Source organism: Pogona vitticeps, chromosome 3, assembly GCF_051106095.1.
Source record: "Pogona vitticeps strain Pit_001003342236 chromosome 3, PviZW2.1, whole genome shotgun sequence".
In the NCBI taxonomy this organism is placed as follows: Eukaryota; Metazoa; Chordata; class Lepidosauria; order Squamata; family Agamidae; genus Pogona; species Pogona vitticeps.
The window spans coordinates 160,606,124-160,633,421 of record NC_135785.1 but is presented as its reverse complement, the minus strand read 5'-3'; the positions used below and the strand labels follow the sequence as shown (position 1 = coordinate 160,633,421).

Genomic DNA, 27,298 nt, shown 5'->3' with positions numbered 1-27,298 from the left:
ATTAAAAAATTCTTAGCTTTCCATGCTAAGAAATTTCCCCCCTTCTGTAACTTTTAATTTCCTCTTCTTTTTCTTCTGAAGATCGCAGGAATTGTTGGCAGAGCGGACTTGTTGTGTGCCCTCTTCTTTTTGCTGTCATTCCTTGGCTACTGCAGAGCCTTTAGAGAAAGTAAGTATTCTCCCATTACCATTTGTAAGCGTATCTGTCCATTTGAGCATAGAAACACAAAGACGATCAAATGTATTGTTACCAAGTGTATGTAGCATCCTCATTTCTGAAGGCACAGGCCTGTTGGTATCTAACACATATTTATCTGCACCTTAAGATGAGGGTCTTCTCCTTGGGTTTCTGATGCAAAATTTGTCTTAAATTAACTTGTTTTATATTGAGAAATACTTGAATTCTTGCTGAATCAAAGCATGGAAATGACTTACATCGCAGGACAGCCTTTGCAGAGCAAAGCTGCAAAAAATGTTCAGCCTTGCCTGCCACACGCGTAGACCTCCATCCCACAGTGCCTTCGTTGGAACACGTCCAGTTCGCGTGGCTTTGCAGTTTGCCTTTAGTCTCATTCTATAGCGTAGATTTCCTTTATACAAAATGGCAGAAACACTTGTGGGCATTTAGCTTGATTCAAATGGGAATCAAATGCTTGCTGCAAATCTTTGGCATCCATTAAACTTCTGACCATCTGGTGGAGGCGGCAGAGTGCCTTCCCACAATATGGTGCGCCAGTTTAAAGTAGGTTCAGGTGCCAACCCCGGAATAAGCTCCATTCTCCAACAGGAGATCGTGGTGGGAGAAGCAGCGTGGTTGGTAGGGAGTATTCTTTGTGAAACTGATTAACACACTTGGCATGTGTGTATCTTTGGAGCAATAATTGGCATTTGTTTGTTGCTTTACATATTCAGTGCTAATTGATAATTTGGCAGAACTAGAATGTATATTCTGTTCTTGTAACTATGCATGAGGCCCAGCCTCGGGACAACAGTGAAGATGATGTGCGGAGATCTTTTGAAAGAAATACCAAAGCCTCTGTTTCCAAACCTTGAATGGAAGTGAATCAGTCTTCTCGAGTGCACCCATTTAGCATGGATCCAGGCTTCACCTTCCAGCAAAGAGAAGCAAGCACTGGCCTCAGTTTCTTTGTTCAGAAAGAAATGCAGTTACTCATGTTTAATTCTTTCAAGTGCAACTTTCTCGAATGAGTCGAAAGGTTTCTGATAATGAAATGGGCTAGACATTATGTCTGCCTTGGTTCAGGTGTCGGCATTCTTGACGAAACTTCCTCTTACACCAGTCTCTGATTAAGGAACTCAGATAGTGACTATGTTTCACATGAGGCAAAACAAAAATGTAAAGCTGAGGTATGTTGTAGAGGATAGTGCCGTCAGACAAGGGTTCAGGAGACCTGGCTTCAAATCCCCAATTGGGAATAAAACTCACTTGAGGTGGCAATGGTAAGCTATTCATTAAGCATCTCACGTACTTCAAAAAATTTATTAGAGTTTCCATACATTCATAATGATTTCATGGTACATAACAACAGATAGGCATAAATGCTGAGAAACAGAGGATTATATTTGGTTACTCTTGTTCCTGTCATACCAGTAATTCATTGTGTTCTGTTGTGCTGTGGTTATTAACAGGCCAGAAAAATATTTCAGATATTTAAATTTATGTAGAAGTATTTTTAAAAATACACAAGATAAAAATGAATAAACATTTCCCTTGCCACTTAGAACAGACAAGAAAGTGACATACAGTTTGAATGTTTTCTATCAGAATACCTAATGTTTTCTGTCAGAATACCGCCTTAGTTTCACGAACACATGTCAGTTTCTTTTCTTTATTTCCAGTTTTATATTTTGCTAGGTAAAGAAGGCCCCCATTTTTCTACGGCCTGGGTCTTATTAAGTGTTCTCCTGGGTGCTGCGGCCATGCTGTGTAAAGAACAAGGGATTACAATACTGGTAAGATTCCTCTGCATTTCTTACCCGCTTATAATTAATATTGTCACTCTATGAAACTGTCTGTAAATAATAACCTTTCTTGTGTTAAATATAAAATATACAGTTGTATTCAGCTTGCCTGGTTTATATTTTCGAACCTGCAGTCCCGTTTACACTCACTGAGAAGTAAGCCCCTCAAAACCGAGTGGGTCATATTTCTCAGAAAAAGTGCAAGGAATTTTAAAAATCTAGAATAAAGCCTAGAAACTTATTTAAATAAATTGAGCTCTGTGCATTTCATAAATGTGCTAAATCGTCCAATTTTAGTAATGTGCCTTCAGTTGCTAAATCAGTAAAACTAGTTTAGATTTGAAACAGAATATATGGCATATCTTTTGACTTCTGCCTTCTAATTTCCATCTTTCTTTGGTGCAGGGAGCTTTTTCTCCCTCAGAATTATTACTAAATGTTTTACATTTCTCATTATAAATAAATCAATATTGGAAAGAGATTGTTCTCCCTTTGGCATACTTACCCTCATTTTAACACCTATCTTTCTAGGGCTTAAATGCTCTTTTTGATGCAGTGGTGATTAACAAGCTCAATATATTAGACATTCTTCTGAAGATACTTCATAAAGACAAGTCACTAGAGGTGAGTATATAATGTTAAATTTAAAGAGATGCTGTTTAGCGCTGAAGAGATGTTGCTTAGTGTTCTAATCTTTACAGCAGAGTGAAATTTACACCATACTTTAATTCAGCAGTTGAGAATGTTAGACGGGAAATACAGTGATCAAAATATTTCCTCCAATAAGTTTTACTAGGCAAGCCCTCTGAACTACACCTCTGGATGATTTTCTGTACATAAGAGTGAATGCTGTTAACTACTGTAATTGTGCATGTTGAATGGCCTCTCATCAGAATAACATAGTCATATGCTTTCCAAATTTTCTTTCCAGATAGGGCAGCCTATGAATCTCTGTATTTTATTTTTTTCCTGCAAATAAAACTTTTTGGTGCTGGTGGTGGGACAGTAACGAATGTGTTACATATTTTCTTGCATTTCTCTGGAGGTGGGTAAATAGATAATGTCAATTTCGCACTTAGTATGTAGACTGATGTCCCTTTTTACATGCATGTGCGTGTGTTTTGTGATGCTCATCTATCGCAACCTTGGCTTTCCAACCATCTAAAGGTCCTTTATTTACTTTCCTTGCTACCTACACCATAAAGCATCTTGCCACGCACCAGGCCATGTAAGTGATATCCTATTACACACTTTGCCACAGCCTGGCCTTAGTCCCTCCTTTTTCGGTTTCCATGCCTCTGTTATTTACTGCTCACTGACCTGCTTATTATTTTACTCTGTTTGGCCAACTTGACTCTGTTCACTAGCATTTGTCCTTCCCTCCTACTTCTCTTTTCAAGCAAGAATATGTAGGTTTTTTTGCCCACTCTCATTAGCTTTCTCTTGTTTTATAAATATTCCTTTCTTATCAGACTTTCAGTAACCTTGCCTCTGGGCTACATGGAAACTCTTCCCACATATATCCCTAGACCTCAACTCGCTTTGTAGGTTTTTCTGGGCTTTCTCTTCCAGTTAGAAATTTGAATTTCCTGCCTTTTTTCCCTGCCCTTTTCTGTTCGTGCGTGGAAGCTCCGGTCGCTAGAAGCAAATTTTTGCGGCCGGAGCTGATTGTAACTCGAAATGGTCGTAAGTAGGGACGTTCGTAAGTCGAGGCACCACTGTACATGACAGAGTACATTATCTCCTTCACTAAGTGGGTGAATCAGGCTAGGTTTTGAAACCTAAAATGCCTAATATTATCTGAAAGGTATATACAAAGTTTTATAATGATATCCTACACATTAAGGAGGTGTTCATTTCACAAACAAGCAGAAACAATGGCCATCCATATTAAGCTAAAGGATTTGTTTTGCCCAGCCCTTTGGAACAAGTTCTGTTTGTGTCAGTGAAAATTACTGTCAAGCTAATGTGGTTAGACTCAAGATGTAAAACTGAGGATTGAAAATAAATACCAATCCAGCAATTTCATAATGTGCATATAAAGGTTTACTGTATATGGGCTTCTCAACTAGGTATACATTTACAGTTTTATACTCTGGTGTTATTTGCCACCAGGATTGTGGGTTTGAACTGAGGACTATTTTCCTTAACATTAAAATCAAATGTTATGTCCTCTTTCTGAGTCCCCCCTGCCCCAGTTCATTTGCAGTATTCAGACATATCATCTGTGTTCTGTGCAGATGGAGTGCAGAGCGGCAGTTTTGGGGAGAAAAATGTTGGCCAGAATTGAATTGCTAATTTTATACTTAGTAAGAGAAATAATATAAGTGTTGGGGGACAACTTGCCACCCATTAACAAGGTGCTGGTTGCATTCCTGGGCATGCACCAAATGGTGTGGTTCAGCAGGAGTCCAAGAATTCAGCCAGCACCTTGCTAATAAGGCTTAACAATCAGCTGCCAAGACCCTACATGATTTTTCTTCAACAAGTATAGATTGGCAATAGATTTCTTACCACTGGTTCTTTTTCAAAGGCAAAATGAATAAACTGTACTGTCATTTTTACTACAAGACCACTATCAGGGCCTCCCTGTGCTCCCTTGAGCTACCATTCTGTTTGTTCTTTCAGAGTCCTGCCAAGGCTCTGTAGAACCCAGTTTTTTGTTTGTTTTGAATAAAAATAATTTTCGGCCTGACTTTGGTAGTTCCAACTAGAGAAGACTCAATGATTCAGTAGGATTTGCCTAATGGTGACTCACCGTTTGATGTCGTGTCATCTCATAGCCACCGCCTGGTCACCACAGCAACCTTTCATTATCTCTCCCTTCACCTCAGAGTTTAGCGATCCAGGCTAAAGGAATTTCTGACCTATTTTCCCACCAGAAACAGGCAGACATACTGCTTATGAAACCAACCAAAAATTCATCTGAGTCCATTCAAGGGCTTCATTGCCATACAGTATACTTGATCATGAGACCTGGGTAACAGATGTCAGGTATCAGAAATGTTATAACATGTTAGCTGTTAATACTATAAGATACTAAACACTCTCACATGTTATCTGTCAAGTGCAGCAAAATCCTAAATGCCATTCCATGTTCCTGCTGAATATTCAATTATGTTGCATTGTAAGTATCAAATATGTCAAATATCCACTGTTGTGATAATAACTTTATAAGGTAAGGATAGTTAAAACAATTAAACATATAAGGGTGGGTAGACCCAAACCTCCTTTATACTTTAGAGTGATTGGCTAAGCAGAATGTTGGCAAAAGAATAAAAATGTAAAACTCATTCTCAGGACGTTTAATTATTACATAAATTAATATCCACATTCCTCCTGAGGAGCTCAAGGCAGCATACCTGGATTCGGAGCCAGGTTTTTATGATCTACGGAGTCTTTATGAGCAGCATAGTTTCAGCATACCTCTCCTGATCTGAATGGGGTCTCTGTGTTGTTAACAATAGAATGGCTTCTTTCGTCACTAGGCTCCCCTCTGGTACGATCCACCCACCAGACTTGTTTTCAGGATATCCATTTTTGTCATATCCCTCACCTCATGTTGAATAAGAAGCTGACAGAACTGGAGGAGTATTAGTATTCGGATCTCCTCCTCCCCCGCCACCATTTTTCATCAGTTCATTTAGCCATAAAGGGGAAAAGATCACTAGAATTTGATATGACATTTGATTTCCCCTCTTTCTAGAGCCTGGTGGTGTTTAGAAAAGGACTCCTTTTCAGGATGACTCTTTTGTTCTCTGGAGGAGCCACCATGCTGTATGTGCGCTGGCAAATTATGGGCACGGGGCCCCCAGCATTTACGGAGGTGGATAACCCAGCTTCATTTGCAGAGAGTCCGTTTGTGAGGGTAAGTTGGGACGGTCTTGCTTTTTGATGGGTTACAGAAAGAGGGAGGGAGCCCATTGGTCAGTGGAAGAACAAATGAGTCAAGTCCCAACTCAACCCTTCTCGGTTTGGAGAAGTGGTTGGAGAGCTGGTGACAGTAAAGCTACCTGTTCTGACCACTGTTGCATTTCCAAGTTCTCCAAGAGACTGTAGCTGAGGGAGGCAAGGAAGAATGTGAGGCCGGCCATTCCACCGTTCCAGCTGAAAATCTGGATTTCTTGCTATTCCCCTCTTTCCTCCCATCTCTTTTTCCTTTTGTGTTGTATCTTTTTACAGGCATGGAGGCATGCAAGCAAGGACTGTTCCCAGAGCTTTTTTAGCCAAGGAAAAGATTAAAACGCTATAAATAAACAAGTAGAAGTCCAAGAATTTTGAATGTAAGCCATCCCATGGCCCATTGTAAGCAATCCCCAGATGCCACCCTTGTAGGAAAAAAAATCTTGCCCCGGTTAGCCAAATTTGTCCAAGAGGATCACAGGATGATGTTACATGTGATTACAGTGAGATTATATGAATTAACCTACCTTTGTTCAGATTGTAGTGTCTTTGCTAACACTTTGTTTAAAAACAGGCTTTTTAAAGAGAGGATTTAAATACAACTCAATATCTGAAAAAGGAGCCGTAAAACTTTATCTGTTTTCCCTTTCCCCTTTCTCCCAGCAGTCTCTTTTAAGTTTAGTATGAAGTAAATGTTTGTTTTTCCTTTGACTGACAGGCTATAAACTATAATTACTACTATTCGTTGAATGCATGGTTGCTGCTGTGTCCCTGGTGGCTGTGTTTTGATTGGTCAATGGGCTGCGTGCCCCTTATTAAATCAGTCAGTGACTGGAGAATAATTGCAGTAGGAGTTCTTTGGTTCTGCCTAATTGCTCTGACGTGCCAGGCCTTGTGCTCTGAAGACAGCCAGAGGAGAAGGTAAAAGGCATTGTTGCATTTTAAATCTCTCATTGGCTTGTAGACGTTATTGTCTTACATCTAAAGCTGTTCTTTTTTTATTTTTATTTCATTTAATGAATCAGTCGAATCAATACACCTTAGCAAATACGGTTCAAATAAATATTTATAGCTTGGACTTGCATTCCCCTTCCCAATTTGGTTCCATCATTTTTGCACCACCCGTGGGGGGAGGGCAAACTTGTAAAAAGGGAGGTATGGATGGCTGCTTTATCTTCCCCTGAAATGGCATTTTGAGATCCTTAACTCGGTAGGGAGTGAAAAGTAATTTGTGGCCAGAATGAAGTGTAATTGATGTATGTTGTTTTCCTCACCTCTTTTCAACAAGGTTTCTTTTGTAGTAGTACCGTGTTTCCCCGAAAATAAGTCAGGGTTTTATATTAATTTTTGCTCCAAAAATGCATTAGGGCTTATTTTCAGAGGATGTTTTATTTTTTTCATGTACAACAATCTACAGTTATTCAAATACAGTCATGTCATCTTCTGGTTGCTGCATGGTGGTGGAGGGCAGGGTTTCAATTAACTAGGGCTTATTTTTGGGCTAGGGCTTACATTACAAGCATCCTGAAAAATCATACTAGGGCTTATTTTCAGGTTAGGTCTCATTTTCGGGGAAACAGGGTGGTGGTGGTGGTGGTAGTAGTAGTAGTTAATAACAACAACAACAACAATAACAATAATAGGAACTTAAAATAACTTTTTTAAAAAATAGAAAAAGTATTGGCTCTGATTGCTGATTTAGAAAATAAAATTCTGTTCCAGAATGATTGTGCTCTCTCTCTCTCTTAAATCACTAAACAAATACAGATAAAATAATGGAGAAAATCCTTGCAGGAAATGAAAGTTACTTTTAAGATCATGAGTGGTATAGCAATGTCAGAGAAGATATTGCAGGTAGATTTCTCATGGGTTATGTAATTTTCATATTGTGTGTAATTCTTTTCATTCGCAAAATGATAATTGTTCAGACTGGGCATTTCCTTTTCCTTTCCAGGCATAGTATTTTAATTTCATTCAAAGTTTTCTCTTTAAAAAATTCAAACATATCACTTAATGATCTTTCTGAGAGTTCATTACACTTCTGTTGCATTAGTTCAAGGCCTTGCAGCAGTATAGGGAGGTGTTCATTCAGATAAAAGAAGGGGCTAAAAAATGATGGTTTGCCTAGTACCCTGTGAGATTTGAATACGTAGCTTTGTGATTGACACATGTATATGCCAGCTCTCCATTTTTTGCTTGTGTACCACCACTTGGGTTTTAAGATAAGCTGAGACTTAAGGAAATTCATGGCAGCACAGGTACAGTGGGGTCTTGACTTGAGAACTTAATCCGTATTGGAAGGCAGTTCTCAAGTCAAAAAGTCTGTAGGTCAAGTCTCCATTGACCTACAGTGCATTGAAAACCGATTAATCCCGTAACAGACCGTTTTTGTTCCATTTTGGTTTTTTTCTGGTCTGTAAGTCAATTCTTAGGCTGCAAGTCAAACCTAAATTTTGCGGCCAGAGAAGTCTGTAACTCAAAAAGTCTGTAAGTCAAGCCGTCTGTAAGGGTCCACTGTACCTCTTCTCTTTCCTCTATACAGCTGCCTGCAGTCTCAAAAATTATTTTCAGGAGATGTCGAGGACCTTTCCTGAACAACGTGTGATAATGTTGGAGAGGAGGCTGCTGGGTTTAGGAGAAAACATGAAACCTTCCTGTCACAGATTTCCTTCAGTTTACCGCTTATTATCTTAGGATCCAAGCTCCTGTTGTTTTTGTGAGGGCCCTGATGTTACAGGGAAGTGGGTGGGCAGGTTGCTATAGGACAGAAAAGACAGGAAGCTTTTCTTCTGTGAACGTATGTTAGCTTACTTGTGTTCTGAGCTCATGCATACAGTTACAGTTCACGTTTTGTGCTAGAAGTTTATACTTTGTTTCAAGGTATCTCAGATTCCCCACCTCCTGCATCTGGATTTTGCTTGGCAGACATTTAAAATGTTCTGCAGTCTGATGTTAATATTTTGGCAATAAGCTGTCAAAACAATTTCTTACATGCGCACATTCCTGGATGATATCTGGAACAAGCTTCTAAGGGTAGCCTGCAGCAATAAAAAGAATATGTGGCTTAAATATGGGATCTTGCTGTTAATCTTTTCAGGCACATCTGTAAGGTATGCATGATGTGTATCAAGCCATAGGGCAGAAAAACGGTCCATTAATACCAGTAGCAAACCATCAGTTAGAACAGTGGTTCCCAGTTTATTTTCAAATCATGACCCCCTTTTATAGTAGCCAAATAACCTGCAACCTCCCACCACGTCCCATGTTTGCATAAAAAGACATTTTTAATGGGGTAAAGTCATCCCTTCTCAGGAAATAGAGGCTTCTTTCCCCCCCAAAAGGCCTGTTTCTCATACATACACAAACGTACTAACTTTAATATCCAGCTCAGAAAGGTCAAGGAAGAAATTATCAAACAAGGGCGATAACACATATAATGTGACCTGTGACTTCCCATAAAACACTTTGCAACGTCCTTAGTGGTCAAAATATCTAGGCTGGAAAACACTGAGTTAGAAATTATTGGTGAGATTTAGAATCTGAATGTTTCATGCCCAGAGACATTTGTTACTGACTATATCAAATATGAGAGGGATGTGGTGGCGCTGCGGGTTAAACTGCAGAAGCCTCTGTGCTGCAAGGTCAGAAGACCAGCAGTCGTAAGATTGAATCCAGGCGATGGAGGGAGCTCCTCGCCAACCTAGCAGTTCGAAAGCATGTAATAATAAGGGTAGATAAATAGGTACCACCACGGTGGGAAGGTAACGGCGTTCCATGTCTAGTCGCGCTGGCCAAGTGACCATGGAAACGCTACGGACAAACTCTGGCTCTACAGCTTGGAGATGGGGATGAGCACCGTGCCCTAGAGTCGAACACGACTGGACTAAATGTTAAGGGGAGCCTTTACCTTTGCCTATATCAAATATTCCCAGCCCAAAGGGAGATATAACAAGTAGTTCCTTTGCGTTCAACATTTTCCACACATAGTAAGAATATCTAGACTGAATCAGTTATTTCAACCATACGCCATTGAAACTACCACATTATGTACATCTAAACTGGTCATTTACATACTTCCTTTTGAATTGTTTGGGGGGGTTCTTTCCGTGTGTGTGTGTGGGGGGGACACAGAACTTCTGTGAGATGAATTCCTTTCCTCACACCATCGGATGTTCACAGTCTTGCAAGGAAGTGATATGACAATTGATTCCTACAGTGGCATTGCCAGTCCTGGAAGATGTTCTGGCAGGCACAGAGATGCAAAGTCACCTAGGCATGGACTTGTCTGATGTGACCCTGGGCATTGTTAGAAGGGTGCGACAGATCCCATGTTTGAGGTCTACCCTTTACATGGGCTGTTTGAAATTCCAGCCTGCATTAGGCTATTAAACTTGTAGCGTAAAAGCATTGCAGTAAAAAGTGAGCTGCTTGACCTGTAACACATTTTTCTACTTTCCAGAATCCTTACGTCAGGATTGGGATTTCTTATTATTCCTTTTCTTCCTGCAAGCAACCTCTTCTTTCGAGTTGGATTTGTCATTGCAGAAAGGGTGACCTACCTTCCCAGCATTGGCTATTGCCTGTTGATTACGTATGGATTCAGTCTGTTGAGCAAACAAGTTAAGAAGAAGGTATGGACAAGATGTTCAGCGACTTTAACAACAGGGATCTATGCAAAAGGGATTTTAAATGGTCATCTTTAACATGTGTCTCCTTTCTCCCAAGAAATTGCTTGTTGCTGCTCTGCTGGGCTTCTTGTTGATAAATGTGTGGCGCTGTATTGTCCGCAGTAACCAGTGGAGATCTGAAGAGCAACTTTTCAGAAGTGCTTTGTCTGTGTGTCCGCTAAATGCCAAAGTAAGATTTCTTCTTCCTTGAATTGTTACCACAGTAATAATAGAGAATAGTCCAACCTACTATTACACTTCACTTTTTTGCACTGTTGGGGATGTTTGTGGGTCTAATAGCCACTTGTGTCCCTTTCTCATCATTTAGGGCCAGGAATCTTTAATGTAAAACCCAGTGCACTGTTACTTTTGTGCTTTGTATTTAAGTGGTCTTAGTTCTGGGCTGGCTTGAAACCTGACTTCCTGACAACTCAGAGAAGCTGTATTTCTGAGATTCTCAGGCAACTTTGTCAGTAGCAGATATATCCTGAAACCGAAACTGGTGCTGAGGATTTCTTTCAGTGTGGCAGTTTAGTGCCATGAATGAGCATAAGAGGATTACAGACAGTTCAAGATCCATATCATTTTTGCACGCATAATAGTTCTCTGGAAATCAGGTCAATCCCTGCTTTTGTGCCTCATTAAAAGAAATGGCAGGCTATAGAATAGAATAAAATTGTTAACAGTGCTTCATTCTTGCCTTGCATCAGAGTTGAATTACGTCCTGAACAAACTTTGCCTATCCTTCTCTTGTTTCATTTGCTTGAACAGAAGATGTGAAGAGCCGAATTAGCTTACAATGGCAACTTAGTGTAAACAATAGTGGAGATGGCAATATCTGAAGCATAAGATGTTCCAAAAGGAAGACAGGGCTGTATGATATTGTTTTGGCTGCAACAAAGACCTGAAATTCCTTGTTAGGGATTACTTACCATTGTCATAGATCTCTTTTTTCTAGGATTCTGTGGGGGTGGAATTGAGGTGTCATATAGTTATGGTAGTCAGCAGTAATAATAATTGTGTGTCATTAAGTTGGTTTCAAATTATAATGACCCTTCTCATATAAGACCTTTATAAGTATAGACCCTTCTCAGAGTTTTCTTGGGTTCTCTGTAGTTTGCCCATACAACCTGTGGTTCAGCACCTCTACAACATAATTTTATAAAGAGAAAATAGGGAGTTGTCATCTGCCCACTGATGTCATTTCATTTCCTCTAGTGACCTCACACTGCAGCTTTCTGTAGGTATTAAAAGCATGGAGGTTAAGATAGACCCTTGTGGGCAATACCATTCTAATGCCGTGGAACTGAGCAGGGGTCTCCCGATACTACTTTCCAAAAATAGCCCTGCAAATAAGACTGGAACCAATGTCTCCCTGTCCACAAAGGCATCCCTGCAGGTATTTTTAATTGGACAGTCATTCTTATCATCACCCAAATCACTGAGAATTTCTTAAGAAGTGATCTTGCAACTGCTTCCTTCAAGGTGGCCAGGACCTTTTCTTCTCTCAGTGAGACACTAATCTTCTCTAGACCCATCAGATCTATGGCAAAATATTGAAAAGCTACGATAAGCAACACTAGAGATACAAGACTGGACCCATTGAAAAGTTCAGCAACTGAATCAGTCTTACCACCTTTTAAAATAATGTTTAATGTTTAATTCTTAATTATGTAACTGTTTACTGTTCTTATTTTATTATGTTTATATGGTGATTTTATTTTACCTGTAGTATTGTCTTTCTGTCTGATTACATTGTGAACTGCCCAGAGTAGCCTTGGCTAGACGGGCAGTATACAAATTGAATGAAGGAATGTGAAAAACTCATTTTCGTTGCTGTATTTCTTCAGAGCCCACTTGTCATCTTTTGTTTATATTAGGGTTGAAAAAGTTTTCTTTTTTGCATTGAAATGTGCTTGCCTTTTCATCTAGTGGGTAGGCAGAATTTTATTCACAATTCACTGATGGGGCTTTACCATATTTTCGTATAATGAAAATGTTATCACTAAGTCTGACATCTCCCACGTGCCCGCAGTGCTACTGGGTAAGGAAAAAGGTATCAAGGAGGGCCTGAACAAGTTAAGGTGGAGCTGTACCCACTTTTTGGGTGGACTTGAGTCACCATGGGCTTTGATAACAGGGATTAAAACACACAGGCATTTTAATTTCAAGCCATTCTTTATGGAGGTTTGACACTTCACCTCCTATTTAGAGAGACTGGCAGTCACCAAAGCAAACTCTGCATCAAAACAAGTCAACTGCTTTTCTCAGCCATAAATCTGCTTTACAGGTAAAAAAAAAACTCTGTTGTAAGAATGTGTGGATTAGAAGAAGTATAAGAGCAGTCACTGAATGACGAAAACAAATAACTGTTCTTTTTATTTTCAGGTTCATTATAATGTTGGCAAAAATTTGGCTGACAAGGGCAACCAAACAGCTGCAATCAACTATTACAGGGAGGCAGTAAGGTATTTGTTTGTTGTTTGTTAATAAATACTAGAAAGAGGATGAGGAATACTGGTTTATAGAGCCATAAAAATGGTATTTCAGTAGACTTGTGAAGTACACTACTTTAGCATCAAAACATTTCTGTATAAGAAAAGCATGATTCTGTTAATAATTTAGAATATAAAACAAGGATTTAAATAAATAAACAATGCCTGCTCTGATAATGTACACTACTTCTGAAAAAGAATTAATATCCTTACCACATCTCATGCCAAAGTTATAGTCTCTGCTTTATAGTATTGTTCTATCTCCAGAACAAAACTACTGGATTAATATTCAGACTGCATCTTGCAATTTTCAGCACCTATTCTCATTTGGATTGAATTAAGACCACTTAACAGGGTGGAAATGGGTGTTCCCTGTTTCGTTTTATAAACATTGTTAATACATCTTGCATATTTTCCGAACCCCATCTTATGTTCTAAATTATTGAGAGATTTGCAGCCGGAGCAAGTGAACTGATGCTGTATGGGAATTTGGAGGAAGCCAACAAATGGGGTTGAATGGCTGACAATGGTGTATGTGAAAATTTGAATGACAGGGTTCTGATTTCCTATTAGTATGTTTAAAAACCCCCAGTAAAGATGTGCTGTTCAGCTAAAGGCAGTGCATTTAATACAATGCTTTGCAACTACACTGGTACCAAAGCAAGCCATGAAGCCACATGAAGGCTATTGCTTTGAGCATTTTGTGTGTGTGGGGGGGGTGCCATTTCCTAACTCTCTGTCTGCACTCTAGAATGGGATGATGGTGATGATTTAATACCTATGTTTCTGGTTGCCTTAAAATGTGTGAGGATGGCTCTGGCTGTTTTAAACATTGCAGAACCACGGGTGAGAGGAAGGATAGGGAGAATTGTTAGCAATATTCTGCTCATTAAAAAAAACCCTGAATAGACCTTCTTTCCAATGATAAATTATTATTTTTATCTTTTAAATCTCAGATTGAATCCTAAATATGTGCACGCCATGAACAACTTGGGAAATATCTTGAAAGAAAGGAATGAACTCCAGGAAGCTGAAGAGCTGCTGTTGTTAGCAGTACAAATACAGTATGTTCTAAGTACAACAATCCAATTATTGCTGTGCAGCTGTAACCTTGTGTTCTCTGAATCTTTCCCAGTCTGCTTTTGTTGGGGACAGAAGGAGCTTTGGTAGACATGGTATACTGGGAACTAAGTGGCAAAGTTCTTATCTGTTGCTTCTGCTGAACCGCTGAACAGTGGTCAGTAGTATCACCCATGGTATCATTCTTGTGTGGGCCCTGTTTACCATTAATTCTACATTTTCCTGACTGAGTGCTCCCATGGTGATGGGGAACGACTGCTTGGCCATCATCTCTTAAAAGAGTCTTGTGGCTCAGTGGTTAAAATGGATGTACTGCAGCCAAAAACTGTGCTCACAATGTCCCAGGTAGCCGGCTCAAGGCTGACTCGGCCTTCTATCCTTCTGAGGTCGGTAAAATGAGTACCCAGCTCGCGGGGGGGGGGCAAGGTGTAGCCTGCATAATTAACTTGCAGACTGCCCAGAGTGTGCTTGAAGCACTATGCGGCGGTATATAAGCACCACTCTTTGCTTTTGCTTTATCAGGTTCTTCAGGCCTCTGTTTGTCCCTTTTGCTTTTAAACATTTCCCGTCATAACAAAACTGTTGCTTCACATTAACGCCTAACTTTTAATTTGCTGCATTGTGATGTTTTAAATTTTACATTATAAGTTGCACTTAATAATAATGAAATACAACCCTTTTCAGGGATTCCTAGATATAGAGTATTCAAACTTGGTTTACTCTTCTCTTCTTCTGGGGCGTTCTGGGATTGTACGGGTTGACCAGGCTGGCTCTTCTCCTGAGAGACGCAGTGGGGAATTAAACACCCAGCCTCTGACTCTGCTGTCAGAGAACTAATTCATTGAGCTATCCAGCTAGTTTAAGTTGCACGTGGAAATAATCAGGAAAGACTAGCTGCCAAAGACTTTGGTGCTCCGTATGCCAAATACTGTATTTCCAATTTTTTTGCCTAGGCCTGATTTCGCAGCAGCATGGATGAATCTAGGAATAGTACAAAATAGCTTAAGAAGATATGAAGAAGCAGAGAAAAGCTATTGGACAGCAATTAGACACCGGAAAAAATACCCAGATTGTTACTATAATTTAGGACGTTTGGTAAGTGTGCTTAATTGTATTTATGGAAATATCCCAAGAGACTAAGATGAAATAGATGTTGAATGAGGTTTTTGTGGCAGACATGAGCACACTTACTAGGAGGTGCCCTGTTGAACTTGGTAGAAATTGCTTTTCAGCAAAGATGCTTAGAATGGGCCTGTCCTGCCTTTTTGCCCATAGAAATTACAGCCCTTTACCTGGCATCAGACATGTATAAGATTGTGAACTAATAGACATTAAAAAGGAGTGTGGAATGAGGACTGCTTTAAGCCTTTGTACATGCTCTAGTATTCTGTCATTTCCCACAATGCCTTGGGTCAAATTCTGCATCTTTTAGGCACTCTATTTGTTCCCTGAAAAACAGTAAGAGGGACAAATATTGGGGCTCTGTTGCTCCTGTCATAATAGTAGGGAGTGAATGCATAGGAGTAGGTAGGTGCACTTTATTATTGTCATAGACTCTGCACATGTACTGTTATATGTCTGGCTCTCCTTCAGATAACTGGAAGCTAGGGAAAGTATAAGCATCCCAGTTTTGCAAAGAGAACCTTATGTACCTGAAGCCACGCGCATACAGACTTCGTACAGACGCTTAGTTGAATGTGCCTCAGCAGGCTGCAACTTTGCACCACATTTCATTTCCCTCTGGTGTGAAATGACAATACCTGAGACATACATTGAATATTAATTAATTACTAAATAAAACTAATTACTATTTTATTTAGAGACAGTCTGTGAAAATCTTTGTGCATAAAATAAACACAGTCTTCTGCCAAGCTTGTCAGCTAAAAGGCCTTGGGAAGGGAGGGAGAGAAAATAGTATTTTGATAATGCTATATGGAAGTTAAGGGACGTGGTGGTGCTGAGGGTTAAACCGCAGAAGCCTCTGTGCTGCAAGATCAGAAGAGCTGCTGTCGTAAGATCGAATCCACGCGACGGAGTGAGCCCCTGTCGCTTGTCCCAGCTCCCGCCAACCTACCAGTTTGAAAGCATGCAAAATGCAAAAAAAAGTGAGTAGATAAATAGGTACCACCTCGGTGGGAAGGTACACGACATTCCATGTCTAGTCACGCTGGCCACGTGATCACGGAGGATTGTCTGCAGACAAACGCTAGCTCTATGGGTTGGAAACGGAGATGAGCACCGCCCCCTAGAGTCGGACATGAGTGGACAAATTGTCAAGGGGAATCTTTACCTTTACCTATAAGGAAGGTGACATTGCTTACTGTTTAGGAGGTGAGATAGCAGACATTAAGATCTCATTGGAATCCCTGTTGTTGCGGCTACTGCTGGAAAATAGGCTGTTTAACTACCTAGCAGGTGCGGATCTCATTGTCCCTTTATAGTTGTGCTTGTTGTCACACCGCCCAAGGCACGTTTTGCATTGTGCTTCTTTATTCATGTTATTTTTTTAGAGAATATTTATTTCCCATCTTTCTAGTTCAAAACCCAGCTACTCACGATTGCTAATATGTGAAATGACACAAAAAACAATCGGAAAAACTAATAAGTGAGCAGCTGTTACAATAAGAACAGAACTAAAAAAGAAGAAAACCAACTAAAGTGACCAGCAAAATAACTGTGTAAGACTGGCAGCGTGTGGGGAGGTTCAGGGGAACCCAAAAACTTACTTGATTTCATAGATTACAGTATACTGCCTACAGTCTTGTTGTTTGTGTAAGGTTTATACGACTTGCTGAGGCTAGTTGTTGAGGTGTTAAGGTGTCTCTTAGCTACACAGTCAGGCACATTGTTAATTAGCTGCAATTAGCCACAGCATGTTACACAGACTTTACCCAATCACCAGGAGGCCGGCTTGTACTACTTGGTCTTGAAATTCTGACTGAAGTGTGACTTTCCCACGTGCATTGCTTGATTCCAGTTATCAAGCCCATATTTGTCTTTCATAAGTAGAACTTAAACATCTGTTCTAATTCTGTTGAAAAACACTGTATTGGAAATGCATAAAAGTTCTGCCTGTGCTCTGTATGATATATAATATATAAAATATTTAGATGCTAATTGCTGTAGATTAAGTAATCTCCATATTCATTCTCTGTTGCATGCCAAGTATGCAGCATAATGTCTATGGAGATTTCTTAACTTGTGCCACCTCACTTTCAAGTTATGCCATTTGTGTAACAGCACAACAGGATTTCAGCCATTATCTTTGCATATTTATATATGCTTAAAGAAATAAGAACAGATACGGGTCTCAATTAAGGGGCTAATTAATTCACAACTAACTTTACTTGGTCTCATATTGTTGACCCTTTTGCTTTCAGTATGCTGATTTAAATCGTCACGTAGATGCATTGAACGCCTGGAGAAATGCCACTGTTTTGAAACCACAACACAGTCTGGCTTGGAACAACATGATTATATTACTTGATAATACAGGTACAAAATTATACAGCAGTGTTTAAGCAAGTCATTTATTTATGCACTCTCTCTCTCTCTCTCTCTCTCTCTCTCTCTCTCTCTCTGTGTGTGTGTGTGTGTGTGTGTGTGTGTTTGAGAGAAGACTAGTGTGCTCCTTACATGGGGACCTATTACAGAACCCTGTGTGGCTAGCTAGCTGTACATGAAAACCAACACTTCAGAGCAGCACCTTCACCATTACTGGGAATAACACAACAAACTGCCTTTGAAATTCCCTGGATTATCTGCTCTTTGAGAAACAGGGCACCGAATTTGCCTAAAATATGACTTGGAGGCCAAATGTGTCTTTTGGAGGATGATTCAAACCCATATATTAGTTAGTCCTGTGTATTGAAAGAAAAACTTGCAGGTTTTAAAATCAGTCCTGAACTCGTAATTCAGCATTTGGGGGTGGGTGGGGAAACCATAGATGAGGGTTTTTTTAAAAGTAATAAAATGATCATTGCCTGCTCTCTGTAGTTTGGTCTGGCTGTGGTTTCACCAATCTGTGCATGGGGACTTTCCTGCCCATAGCCGTTTGTCCTGCCATTGAGATACAACGGAAAAATGCACACATACTATGTTCAGTGTATAAAGAACATACCAGAGTTTGGGACCCACAAGCTGTGATGAGGACCTTACCCATTAGCAAGCTTACTGTCTTCAGAGCTACTATCTTTTAAAGAAGAAACCTACACTCAAATGGCAGCCTGACATTCAGTGGAGGGCTTAATGAGCTCCTCTTTTAATCCTATAACATTCAACATCATTCTTCTAGTTGGTTTGTTACTCACACTAAATTCTCATGCAATTAGCATCATTTTTTAGTTACCAGATACTTCTGTCTGCTAGTGCTCAGTCTGCATTTTCCTGAGACAAAGCCAAGAGTGCCCTGAAGAACTTCTAGGTGCTTTAATTTCCTGCTCAGTCTGAAGTCGAAATAAATGGTTTTTTAAAAAATTGCTTCAGTGTACACCTTAACCACAGTAGAATAATACCATTATTTCATGTATTTCAGAACAATATTTAGTAGCTGAATTTTTCAGTTGGTAACTTTTTAAATCATTCCAAATAGCTGGTGTGAGTAAATAAAGACATTGCTTTCATCTTTTGCAAAGATCACCTTTTGCCATTTGCATGCCCGATGTATTAGTTGCTCCAGTTTCCTTTGTGGGAAAAATTAAAAGTTTGCTCTTGTTACAATTGTTCTTCACCTCCTTTTCCTCTCTTTTCATATGTCTTTTAGGTAACTTGGCACAAGCAGAAGCTGTCGGAAGAGAGGCTTTGGAATTAATACCTAACGATCACTCTCTCATGTTTTCACTGGCAAATGTGTTGGGGAAATCACAGAAATATAAGGTACAAAGTGTTTCAGATCACAATTTTGAAATAAAATAATTTTACCACATTTATCTTTTCATTATTCATGGATTAAAGAAATCCTAAAAATGTGATTCGTCTTATAAAAATGGCTCATGATTTGCACAAGGCAAATTTTTAGAACAAACATTATCTTAACTCTTCTGGAGCTTATGAGCCAGTCAGGTCAACTAATAAAAATTGGAACCACGGATAAAAATACAGTTATTTATTTATTTATTTATTTATTTATTTTGTTTGTTTGTTTGTTTGTTTGCTGTTTCTAGTAGTGTTGCTACTCTCTGGGGGGTTCCCAATATACAGTACAATCATAAAAACGCCATATACCGTATTTTTCTGTGTATAAAATGACACTTTTCCCTTAAATACCGTAATTTTTGCTCCATAAGAGACACCGGACCTTAAGACGCACATAATTTTTAGAGGAGAAAAACAGGGAAAATATATTCCGAACCAAATAGTGTAATAAAATATTTAATAAACTATAACAGAATAACATTTGAAGCATGTAAAGTGAACAGCAGTCAACTGTGGCATTAAGAACCATTACCACTGTCATTAACAAATGGAAAGACTTAAAGCTTTGTGTACTCTAGGTTATGTACCATAAATTTTTGTACCATAAATTTAATTCAAGTACATATAGACCATTATCAGCCAGTGATAAGACCTATACCAAGCTACCTATATTTTACATTTCCTTTCATCCACCTCCTCCCCATGCTTATAGAAATGTCTCAATGACAGATGAGATTGGTTGTTGTGGGTTTTTCGGGCTTCTTGGCCGTGTTCTGAAAGTGGTTCTTCCTAACGTTTCGCCAGTCTCTGTGGCCGGCATCTTCAGAGGACAGCAAACTGAGAGCACAGTTTGCTGTCCTCTGAAGATGACGGCCACAGAGACTGGCGAAACGTTAGGAAGAACCACTTTCAGAACACGGCCAAGAAGCCCGAAAACCCCACAACAACCATTAGATCCCGGCCGTGAAAGCCTTCGCGAATACACAGATGAGATTGTTGTGCAACTCTGCCCATCTACAGCTCAGGCCTATATTAAGTTAGAAATGGTTTGTCTGATTTGGCACTGCATTGAGAGGTCCCTTTTAGTTGTGTGGAGGATAAATAGTGGAATTAAACTATTTAACAGCTGGTTTTCCTTATTTACTTTAGGTTATGCAAAAGAACAGCAACACAAAGCTTGACCCATTCACCAGTAGCACATGCTCAGCGTAAGACCAAATCTCGGTTTTCTGACATAATTGAACATTTATAGCCTGCAAGGCACAACAGCCATGAACAATGTTCTTGATGAGCCAAAAAAACTGAATACATATAGTAGCTGAAATCAGGAAGCAGGTACTGTAATCCAGTTAGAAGTCATGAGGCACAGTTAGTTTCCTTGCTGCAACACCCTTTGGAAATACATTCTCTATTAGATGCCCAGAACTAGTTGAAAAGTTTGCAAGTCGAATCCAAATTTCTCATAAGAATGCATTGAAAATTAATTAATGCATTCTTATGGGGAAAAAAGGTCAGAAACTTTTAAAAAATTAAAAGAAAGTCACTTACCAGGTACTGTAGACTGAGCCCAGCTCTTCACAGTGCCTTGGTAGACCCCAGAACAGTCAAAAAAGAGCCCCAAACAGCTAAAAGCCAGCCGGCAGCCATTTTGTGCTCTTCTCCGCTCCTGCCCCCTCCCCTCTCCCCACCTAACAGCTGATCGGCGCTGGTCTGAAACGCTTCCCAGGCAAGCAGGTTTCAACTCAAACGGAGCACCTTTTCACCCAAGCACGGTTTAACCCCAAACAAGCAGCTTTTAAAGAAAAACAAGCAGATTTTTAAGGCAAGCATGAACGTTTCTACACAAGCAGGTTTCAACTCAAACAGAGCACCTTTTCACCCAAGCACGGTTTAACCAAAAACAAGCAGCTTTTAAACTACATTTTACATTTTAAAATGACAATACCAGGCAGTCCCAGGACTCTCTCTCCCAGCTCTCTAACTGCTTGTACTAGCAAGGAAGCAGACAAGCAGCCTCTTCACTAACAGAAAGTTTGAATTTCCCCGCTTTCCCTGCCTTCCCCGCATATTAGGTATGCTAATATTTGTGCACTGCGATTGTGGGAGGAACATTCCAGCCCCTGAAGGGGGTCCTGTGCGGCATCCCAAAACACTGAGTAGGTCTCTTGGCCTCTCTCAGGACTGGGGCTGTGTAACCCTGTTCTGATCAGGAGGTGCAGCCGGGGTGTCACCATGCCTTTGGGGGATAGGGCACAGAAAGGGGAAGAATTTTCAGGGGCCATTCTAACTCATACCTGCAGGGGAGATACCATTATTGTAAAAGTGATTTTCCCAGGGTAAGGCTCCTCTATTGCACTTTGGATGTGCTGACCCCTGTGATTTCCCCAAATGTGGGAAAATCATCTGCCTAACTAGGGGACTGTGTTTATGGTTTCCCCTGGTCTTTCTAGAATCACCCTTTCCCCTTTGGTCCTTGGCTGTTTTCACTGCCTGCTGCCATAGACCTGTTGGCCTTGCTGGTTTTCCAGGTGGGCTGCAGGAAGCAGATCCTGGAAAGCTAGCAGTGCAGAACGGTGAGGTCCAAACAGCAAGCAGTCTCTGGTGCTAGTTCAGAGGCCTCCTAGCATGGCAGTGGGAGGCTTCTGGGTGGTGGTGGCTCAACCCTTTTTTTACTGAATTTATTCCATAAGATGCACATACTTTCTCCCCCTCTATTTGGGGGGGGGAAGTGCGTCTTATGGAGCGAAAAATACGGTAATTAGACGAAAATTGAGGATCATTTTATACATGGAAGGCAGCCACTTTCCCTGCTTTTTGCGAAGCCACGGGGCTTAGCAAAAAGGAAGGGAAGGCTCTCTTTGGGTAAAGCAGCCATCAAAGCAGCCCTTTCATGGTTGCTTCAGGATCAAAAGGCTGCGATCGTGCAGCCCTTTCATGGCTGTGTTACCCACTTCCTAAGCCCTGCTTAGGGCTTCAGGATCAAAGGGCTGCAATCTTGCAGCCTTTACCTGAAGGGAGCCTTCCCTTCCCTTTTGCTAAGCCCCATGGCTTCAGAAAAGGCAAGGAAAAGCGGCGGTCAGAGGGAGCCCTTTGATCCCTGCTTTTCCCTTCCTTTTGCTAAGCTCCATGCCTTAGCAAAAGGAAGGGGAAAGCAGGGATCAAATTTTCTAATTTGGGGTTAGAAAAGGGGGGGTCGTCTTATACATTGGGTCGTCTTATAAATAGAAAAATACAGTAATAATACAAAAATATAATGCAATAAATTCTGTTGCTAGCTGAAAACTACCTTTCAATTAAAAATACAGAAATTTAAACCCATTTGCAAATCTCAGGAGAATATTTGCAGTTGGTAGAAGGCATCTTTATTTAATTCAGTCTTAATTAGCTTCCTAAAAACAAAGGGGGAAGGTGCCCGTCCTGAAATATTAGATCATGATTAAGAAAGCTCATTTCCTTGTTTCAACTTTTTTGCCCTCCATAAATGTTACATTTCTTCACATCATAGACTGCCAGGAGTGTTTGAGATGGGTAGCGATTTTGTGGGAGAGGTGCTCTGTCAGATATTGAAGTCCTGAACTGATACGGACTTTATAGGTCATGACCAGTACCTTAAATTGAGCATGGAAACTTAACAGGGAGCCAACATGAAGGTGTGTCAAGACTGGAGATACGTGTTCATATCTGCTGGTACCCGTAATCCAATATGGCTGCTGCATTTGGGACCTGCTGAAGTTTCCATACTGAGTTCAAGGGCAGCCATATGTAAAGAGCATTACAGTAGTCCAGTGATTACCAACATAGGAACCACTGTTGTTAGTTATTTCTTATCCTGGTAGGGGCATAGCTGGGCAGTCAAGCTAATAAAAGGCACTCTTGGCCACAGCAAATATATGTGCCTCCATTGAGAGAGATGGGTCCAAGAGTACCCCCAGGCTGCAAACCTTATCCTTCACGGGGAGTGTAACCCAAATGAGGCCAGGTAAATACCCTTCTAACCAGTCCAATGATCCTCCCAACAATACAATCTCCATCTTATCTGATTCAATTTCAGTTTGTCGGCCCCCCTCCCAGTCCCTTATTGACAGCAGGCCATACAATTCCAAAGGAGGAAGGGCAACAATAAAAGCAGATAAAGCAGCAGACAAACCAAATATGTATAAAATGTACCAGTCTGTTTTTTTTTAAGGAAAAGCCTGAACAAGAAGTACTTTACCATGCAGCACAATATTTGTAAAGAGTGTCTCACGCTAGTCTCCTGGGGCACAGAATCCCACAATGTAGATGTAGCTGCAGAGAACAGACACAGTTGTCACACTTTGATAGAATGTGCGTGGTGTCAAGGGTGTTGGGGAGATAGCTCATTTGAACAGAGATCACATGTTGGAAATACACTTTCCACATCTGCCAGGTCTCTAAACTGCTGTCGACATTCTTTATAACTTTTTAATTATTGTAATGGGTCATGGTCTGGACCTGGAGGAGGTCACTCTGATGTTGGAGTGGGCTGTCACCATCACCGGTGCTCTGGGTCATGAACATCCCCTCTCAGAAGGAGAAAGCATGCTTGTGGAAGTGTTTGTGGAGGATAGAACTCGTGACTAGCCTAGGAATCTCAGTTTCTCAGTTCTGGATCTTTCCAGCAGAGCTAATCCTCATAATGTCAGTGGTGTTGCCAGATAGCTGAGCACATAGGTGGATTTCTGGATAAACACATAGGTGGATTTCAGGGAATCAAGGATAAATTATTATCCTTGATTCCCTGAACTCAGGATAATAATTCCATTGATAATAAAAAGAGAAGCAGAAAAAACATAAAAGAACATATGGAGCTACAGAAGAGAAATGTTCCGCTCAATAGGCAGAGAATTTCTGAGGAATCTGAGGTTTCTGCACAGAGGGAACCCTCTGTTTTTTCAACAGGATACTAGGAAAGAGGAAATGTGGTAGCTTTTGTAGTAGTCTAATTGACTCCTGGGATTGAAGTACGGTAATTTAAGATGTTAATTTCAACCCCAATCAGTGTTGGTAGGAATGTCACAATCATATGACGTTGAAAGACTAACCTTGAAACAAGACTGCGTTTAACAGCCAAAAAAAGAAAGAAAGAAACAAAGAAAGAAACAAAGAAAGAATCCTCATTGCAAGTCCTTACACACTTATGGTCTAGACTTGGCAAGAGGAAAAGAGTTATTAAAGGAAGGTATTGCTCTGTGCAAGAGAAGGTCACGGGCATCTGACAAATGATAAATAAAGACTGTGGAACTCCTCTCCAGGGGAGGCTCTCTCCATGCTATCCTCCTGGCAGCAGCCAAAGATCTTTCTGCTCAGGCAGGCCATTGGCAGCTGAACAGGCAGCAGAGAAAGGAGATTTTAAGATACTTTTTCATACTTTTCTCTCTCTCTCTCTATCTCTCTGTGTCTCTCTCTCTCTCTCTGGTGCAATTTTAAATGCTTCAGAGTCTTTCAACATAGTAAATGCAACTAAACATACAACACTGTTAAAACATGCAACACTCTTAACTGTGTTGTACGCTTAGCTGCATTTTCGTATTATACCTTATTGCTGTATTTGTTTTTCAAATCGTTTTGTAAGCTGCATTGGGTCTCTAAATTTGGAGAAAAGTGGAATATAAAATGAATATGTTTTAAGCCAGCAATTTTCTAGTTATATGATTCCCCGTCTCTTAATAGTGGCAGTTGGGTTTTATAGAGAGCTTTTGTATAAAAATAACATTAAAAACCTAAGAGTAAAAAAGGGCTTCTGAGTCGTGTATGTTTTACATTGCTTTCCTACTTTGAAGTGACATAGTAGAAGGAAAGGGTTGTGGTTGTTGTTGTGTGCTATCAAGTTGGAATAGACTTCTAGCCTAACAGGACTTTTAAGGTAAGTGAGATATTTAAGAAGTTCTACCAGTCCATCCCTACTCCCCATGAGTTTCCATGGCTGAGCCAGGATTCAAACCCAGGTCTCCTAAGTCCTGGTCTGTCACTCTGTCCACTGCACGACACTGGATAACCCTAACAGAAGAGACAAATTAGGTGGGAAAGTTATTCACTTTTAAAAATGCTGTCGCAGCAGATCTTCATGTGATGCATAATAATAAAGTTTCTTTCTATGGCATAAAAATCCCCCCAAATTTTATGAAGAGTAAAAAACCTTCCTTGGAGGTTTATAGATGACTGATTTTGTGGCTGGGATGAAAAGACATATTTTAGACACACCTACTTTAGACCTCTCTGCCCATATCGCAGTCTACATACGAAAGCCTTGTTGTTCATGGAGTCACTGAGGGGCAATTTGCGGGTCATCAAGTTTGATGACTCATGAACTGAGATGAAGCGCCATTTTGGCGCTTCGTCCCCATCTCTAATAGCTACCATTCTGCTTGGGGACCAACGTGTAACTAGTGACACATAATGTAGTCACCATGCAATTCATGACTTTGAGGTAACAGGCAATGTAACTGATAGCTATAAAGTTACATTTTAGGTACAACAAGTAGTTATTCAAACCCCACTTCTAAAGGGCATTTTGAGGACACTGTGTTTGGAGTTTTTCAACTTTTTATGCTGATTTCATACTGTTCTGAAGTAGCAAATGAAGGGTTTTTTTGTTTTTGTTTTGTCCTCTATAAATATTTGTGAGGTACAAGATCAGAATTGGTCAGCAGAGGGAACTATTAAGTGCTTCACTGTATTTTTCTGGACAACTGATAAGGGCAGCACCTTGTATTAATAAAATGTAGTGCAACACATTATTTGCGCAGGCAGAGCAATGATAATTATTATAGCAACATGGCTACGAAACAACTCTTGAGGTCAGTTGGGGACACTTTTCACAATTGAGTTTTTCATTCTATTGTAGCAACTCCAGATTTCTTCTCTGAATGACTTTACACTTGAGTTTAGCAGCTTGAAAGTAAAATTAGGTGTCATAGTCCATGGAAGCTGCCACTTGTCAATAGAGGACATCTCATGTTATATTTTTGGAGAGGTTCTTTTGGAATTGTTCTTAGGTTGCTTTATATATCATGTTATTTTGCTTAAGTCATAGCAATCCTGTTTTGCTTTGCAGAGAGAACACACATTACCCGAATTCCTCCGTAGGACTGACTTAAAAGAAAGGAATTTTGCAAGCTTTATTACCATCAAATATGAAGTCATTGTCCCTCTGTTGTTGTTTTTTTTATTTTATTTGAGTGAACATTTGGATTTGGTCTAGATGGGCTCAGATCTTCTGAGAGTACACCTTGCAGTGAAAAGTCAGTAGAGACTACATTTATAATTTTCATTTCAAGCTAAACAGATTCCTCAGTAAGGATATTTTGATAAGCTTTGGGGTGGTGGAGGAAAAATAACAAAGAATATATTTTATGACAATTTAGAAACCAAATTAAAATGAATGGCAGTGTTCCAAATATTTCAATGCCATATATGAAGTGAAATCAATTGATAAAGAAAAAAAATTCATCAGACAAGATTAGAGTCTGATACTATTTCAGCATTTACCCTGATAATTACAAATAGACATATAAAATGACATTAAATAACCATTTAATTATGTCAACATCAGCTGCAAGGGATCCTTTGAATTTTTTGTTACTGGCCTCTTTTTCTATTTGATGTCAGTTTTCTTTAAGCGGTAATTAGGCAGACTTAATTAAATATGTTAAAATGTTAACAAGAAGGATGTATGAGTTCTGCAGAAGTAACAATAAAAATGAAGTGTAAAAATATCTCATATCCAAGGCATACTCAGTTCTTCCAGTTAAGGAGTTTTATTTTAATCAATAAACGAAAATGAAAACTTAAGAAAGACAACAATAATCAGTTAGAAAAACAGTTTAGAAATCTTCCTGCCAAACTGACAGCCTGTGCAGAAAGGAAAGGTGTTGGTTCCCCAAACAAAAGTATCTATCAAACCACTTGTGCTAAAGATAGCTTACCTCCTTGATTTTTTCATTGGGGGGGGGAGAGGTATAAACCGCACTTTAATGCAAATATGCTGATTTCAAGTGGCAATATGTGTGAGCATCCCGTTTACAATGCTGTCCACAAGTGTTTTTGTGTTCTTACTGGCACTGAAGTAATTACTCTTTAATTGACGGCAACTCCCAGACAACAGCTGGATCAGGCTGTGAATTATATTGTATGTATATCCATTAAAGAAAAGCAGAAGTGTGAATGCACATGAAAAAAATATGGTGACATAATCACATTAATCGACCATAGAGCATGAGGTAATTGGTAGTGTTT

The 27,298-nt window shown here is 39.9% G+C and overlaps 1 protein-coding gene and 1 pseudogene across 3 annotated transcripts in view; both read left to right on the top strand.

The window, feature by feature from the left end:
• TMTC4 (transmembrane O-mannosyltransferase targeting cadherins 4) overlaps positions 1 to 27,298 on the top strand; it is a 50,304-nt gene that overhangs the window by 20,484 nt on the left and 2,522 nt on the right. For 2 of the 3 annotated variants that reach the window (XM_078391409.1, XM_072994647.2), the window contains 12 exons: positions 82 to 169; positions 1,877 to 1,974; positions 2,515 to 2,607; positions 5,690 to 5,851; positions 6,605 to 6,807; positions 10,346 to 10,517; positions 10,612 to 10,743; positions 12,942 to 13,021; positions 14,005 to 14,112; positions 15,082 to 15,223; positions 17,509 to 17,623; positions 18,891 to 19,003. In XM_078391409.1, coding sequence (XP_078247535.1) covers positions 82 to 169; positions 1,877 to 1,974; positions 2,515 to 2,607; positions 5,690 to 5,851; positions 6,605 to 6,807; positions 10,346 to 10,517; positions 10,612 to 10,743; positions 12,942 to 13,021; positions 14,005 to 14,112; positions 15,082 to 15,223; positions 17,509 to 17,623; positions 18,891 to 19,003 — 1,506 coding nt within the window. Of the gene's footprint in view, positions 1 to 81; positions 170 to 1,860; positions 1,975 to 2,514; positions 2,608 to 5,689; positions 5,852 to 6,604; positions 6,808 to 10,345; positions 10,518 to 10,611; positions 10,744 to 12,941; positions 13,022 to 14,004; positions 14,113 to 15,081; positions 15,224 to 17,508; positions 17,624 to 18,890; positions 19,004 to 27,298 lie in introns of all 3 variants that reach the window. The other variant, XM_078391410.1, reaches the window with a different exon arrangement.
• LOC140706190 (U1 spliceosomal RNA) lies at positions 21,329 to 21,482 on the top strand (annotated as a pseudogene).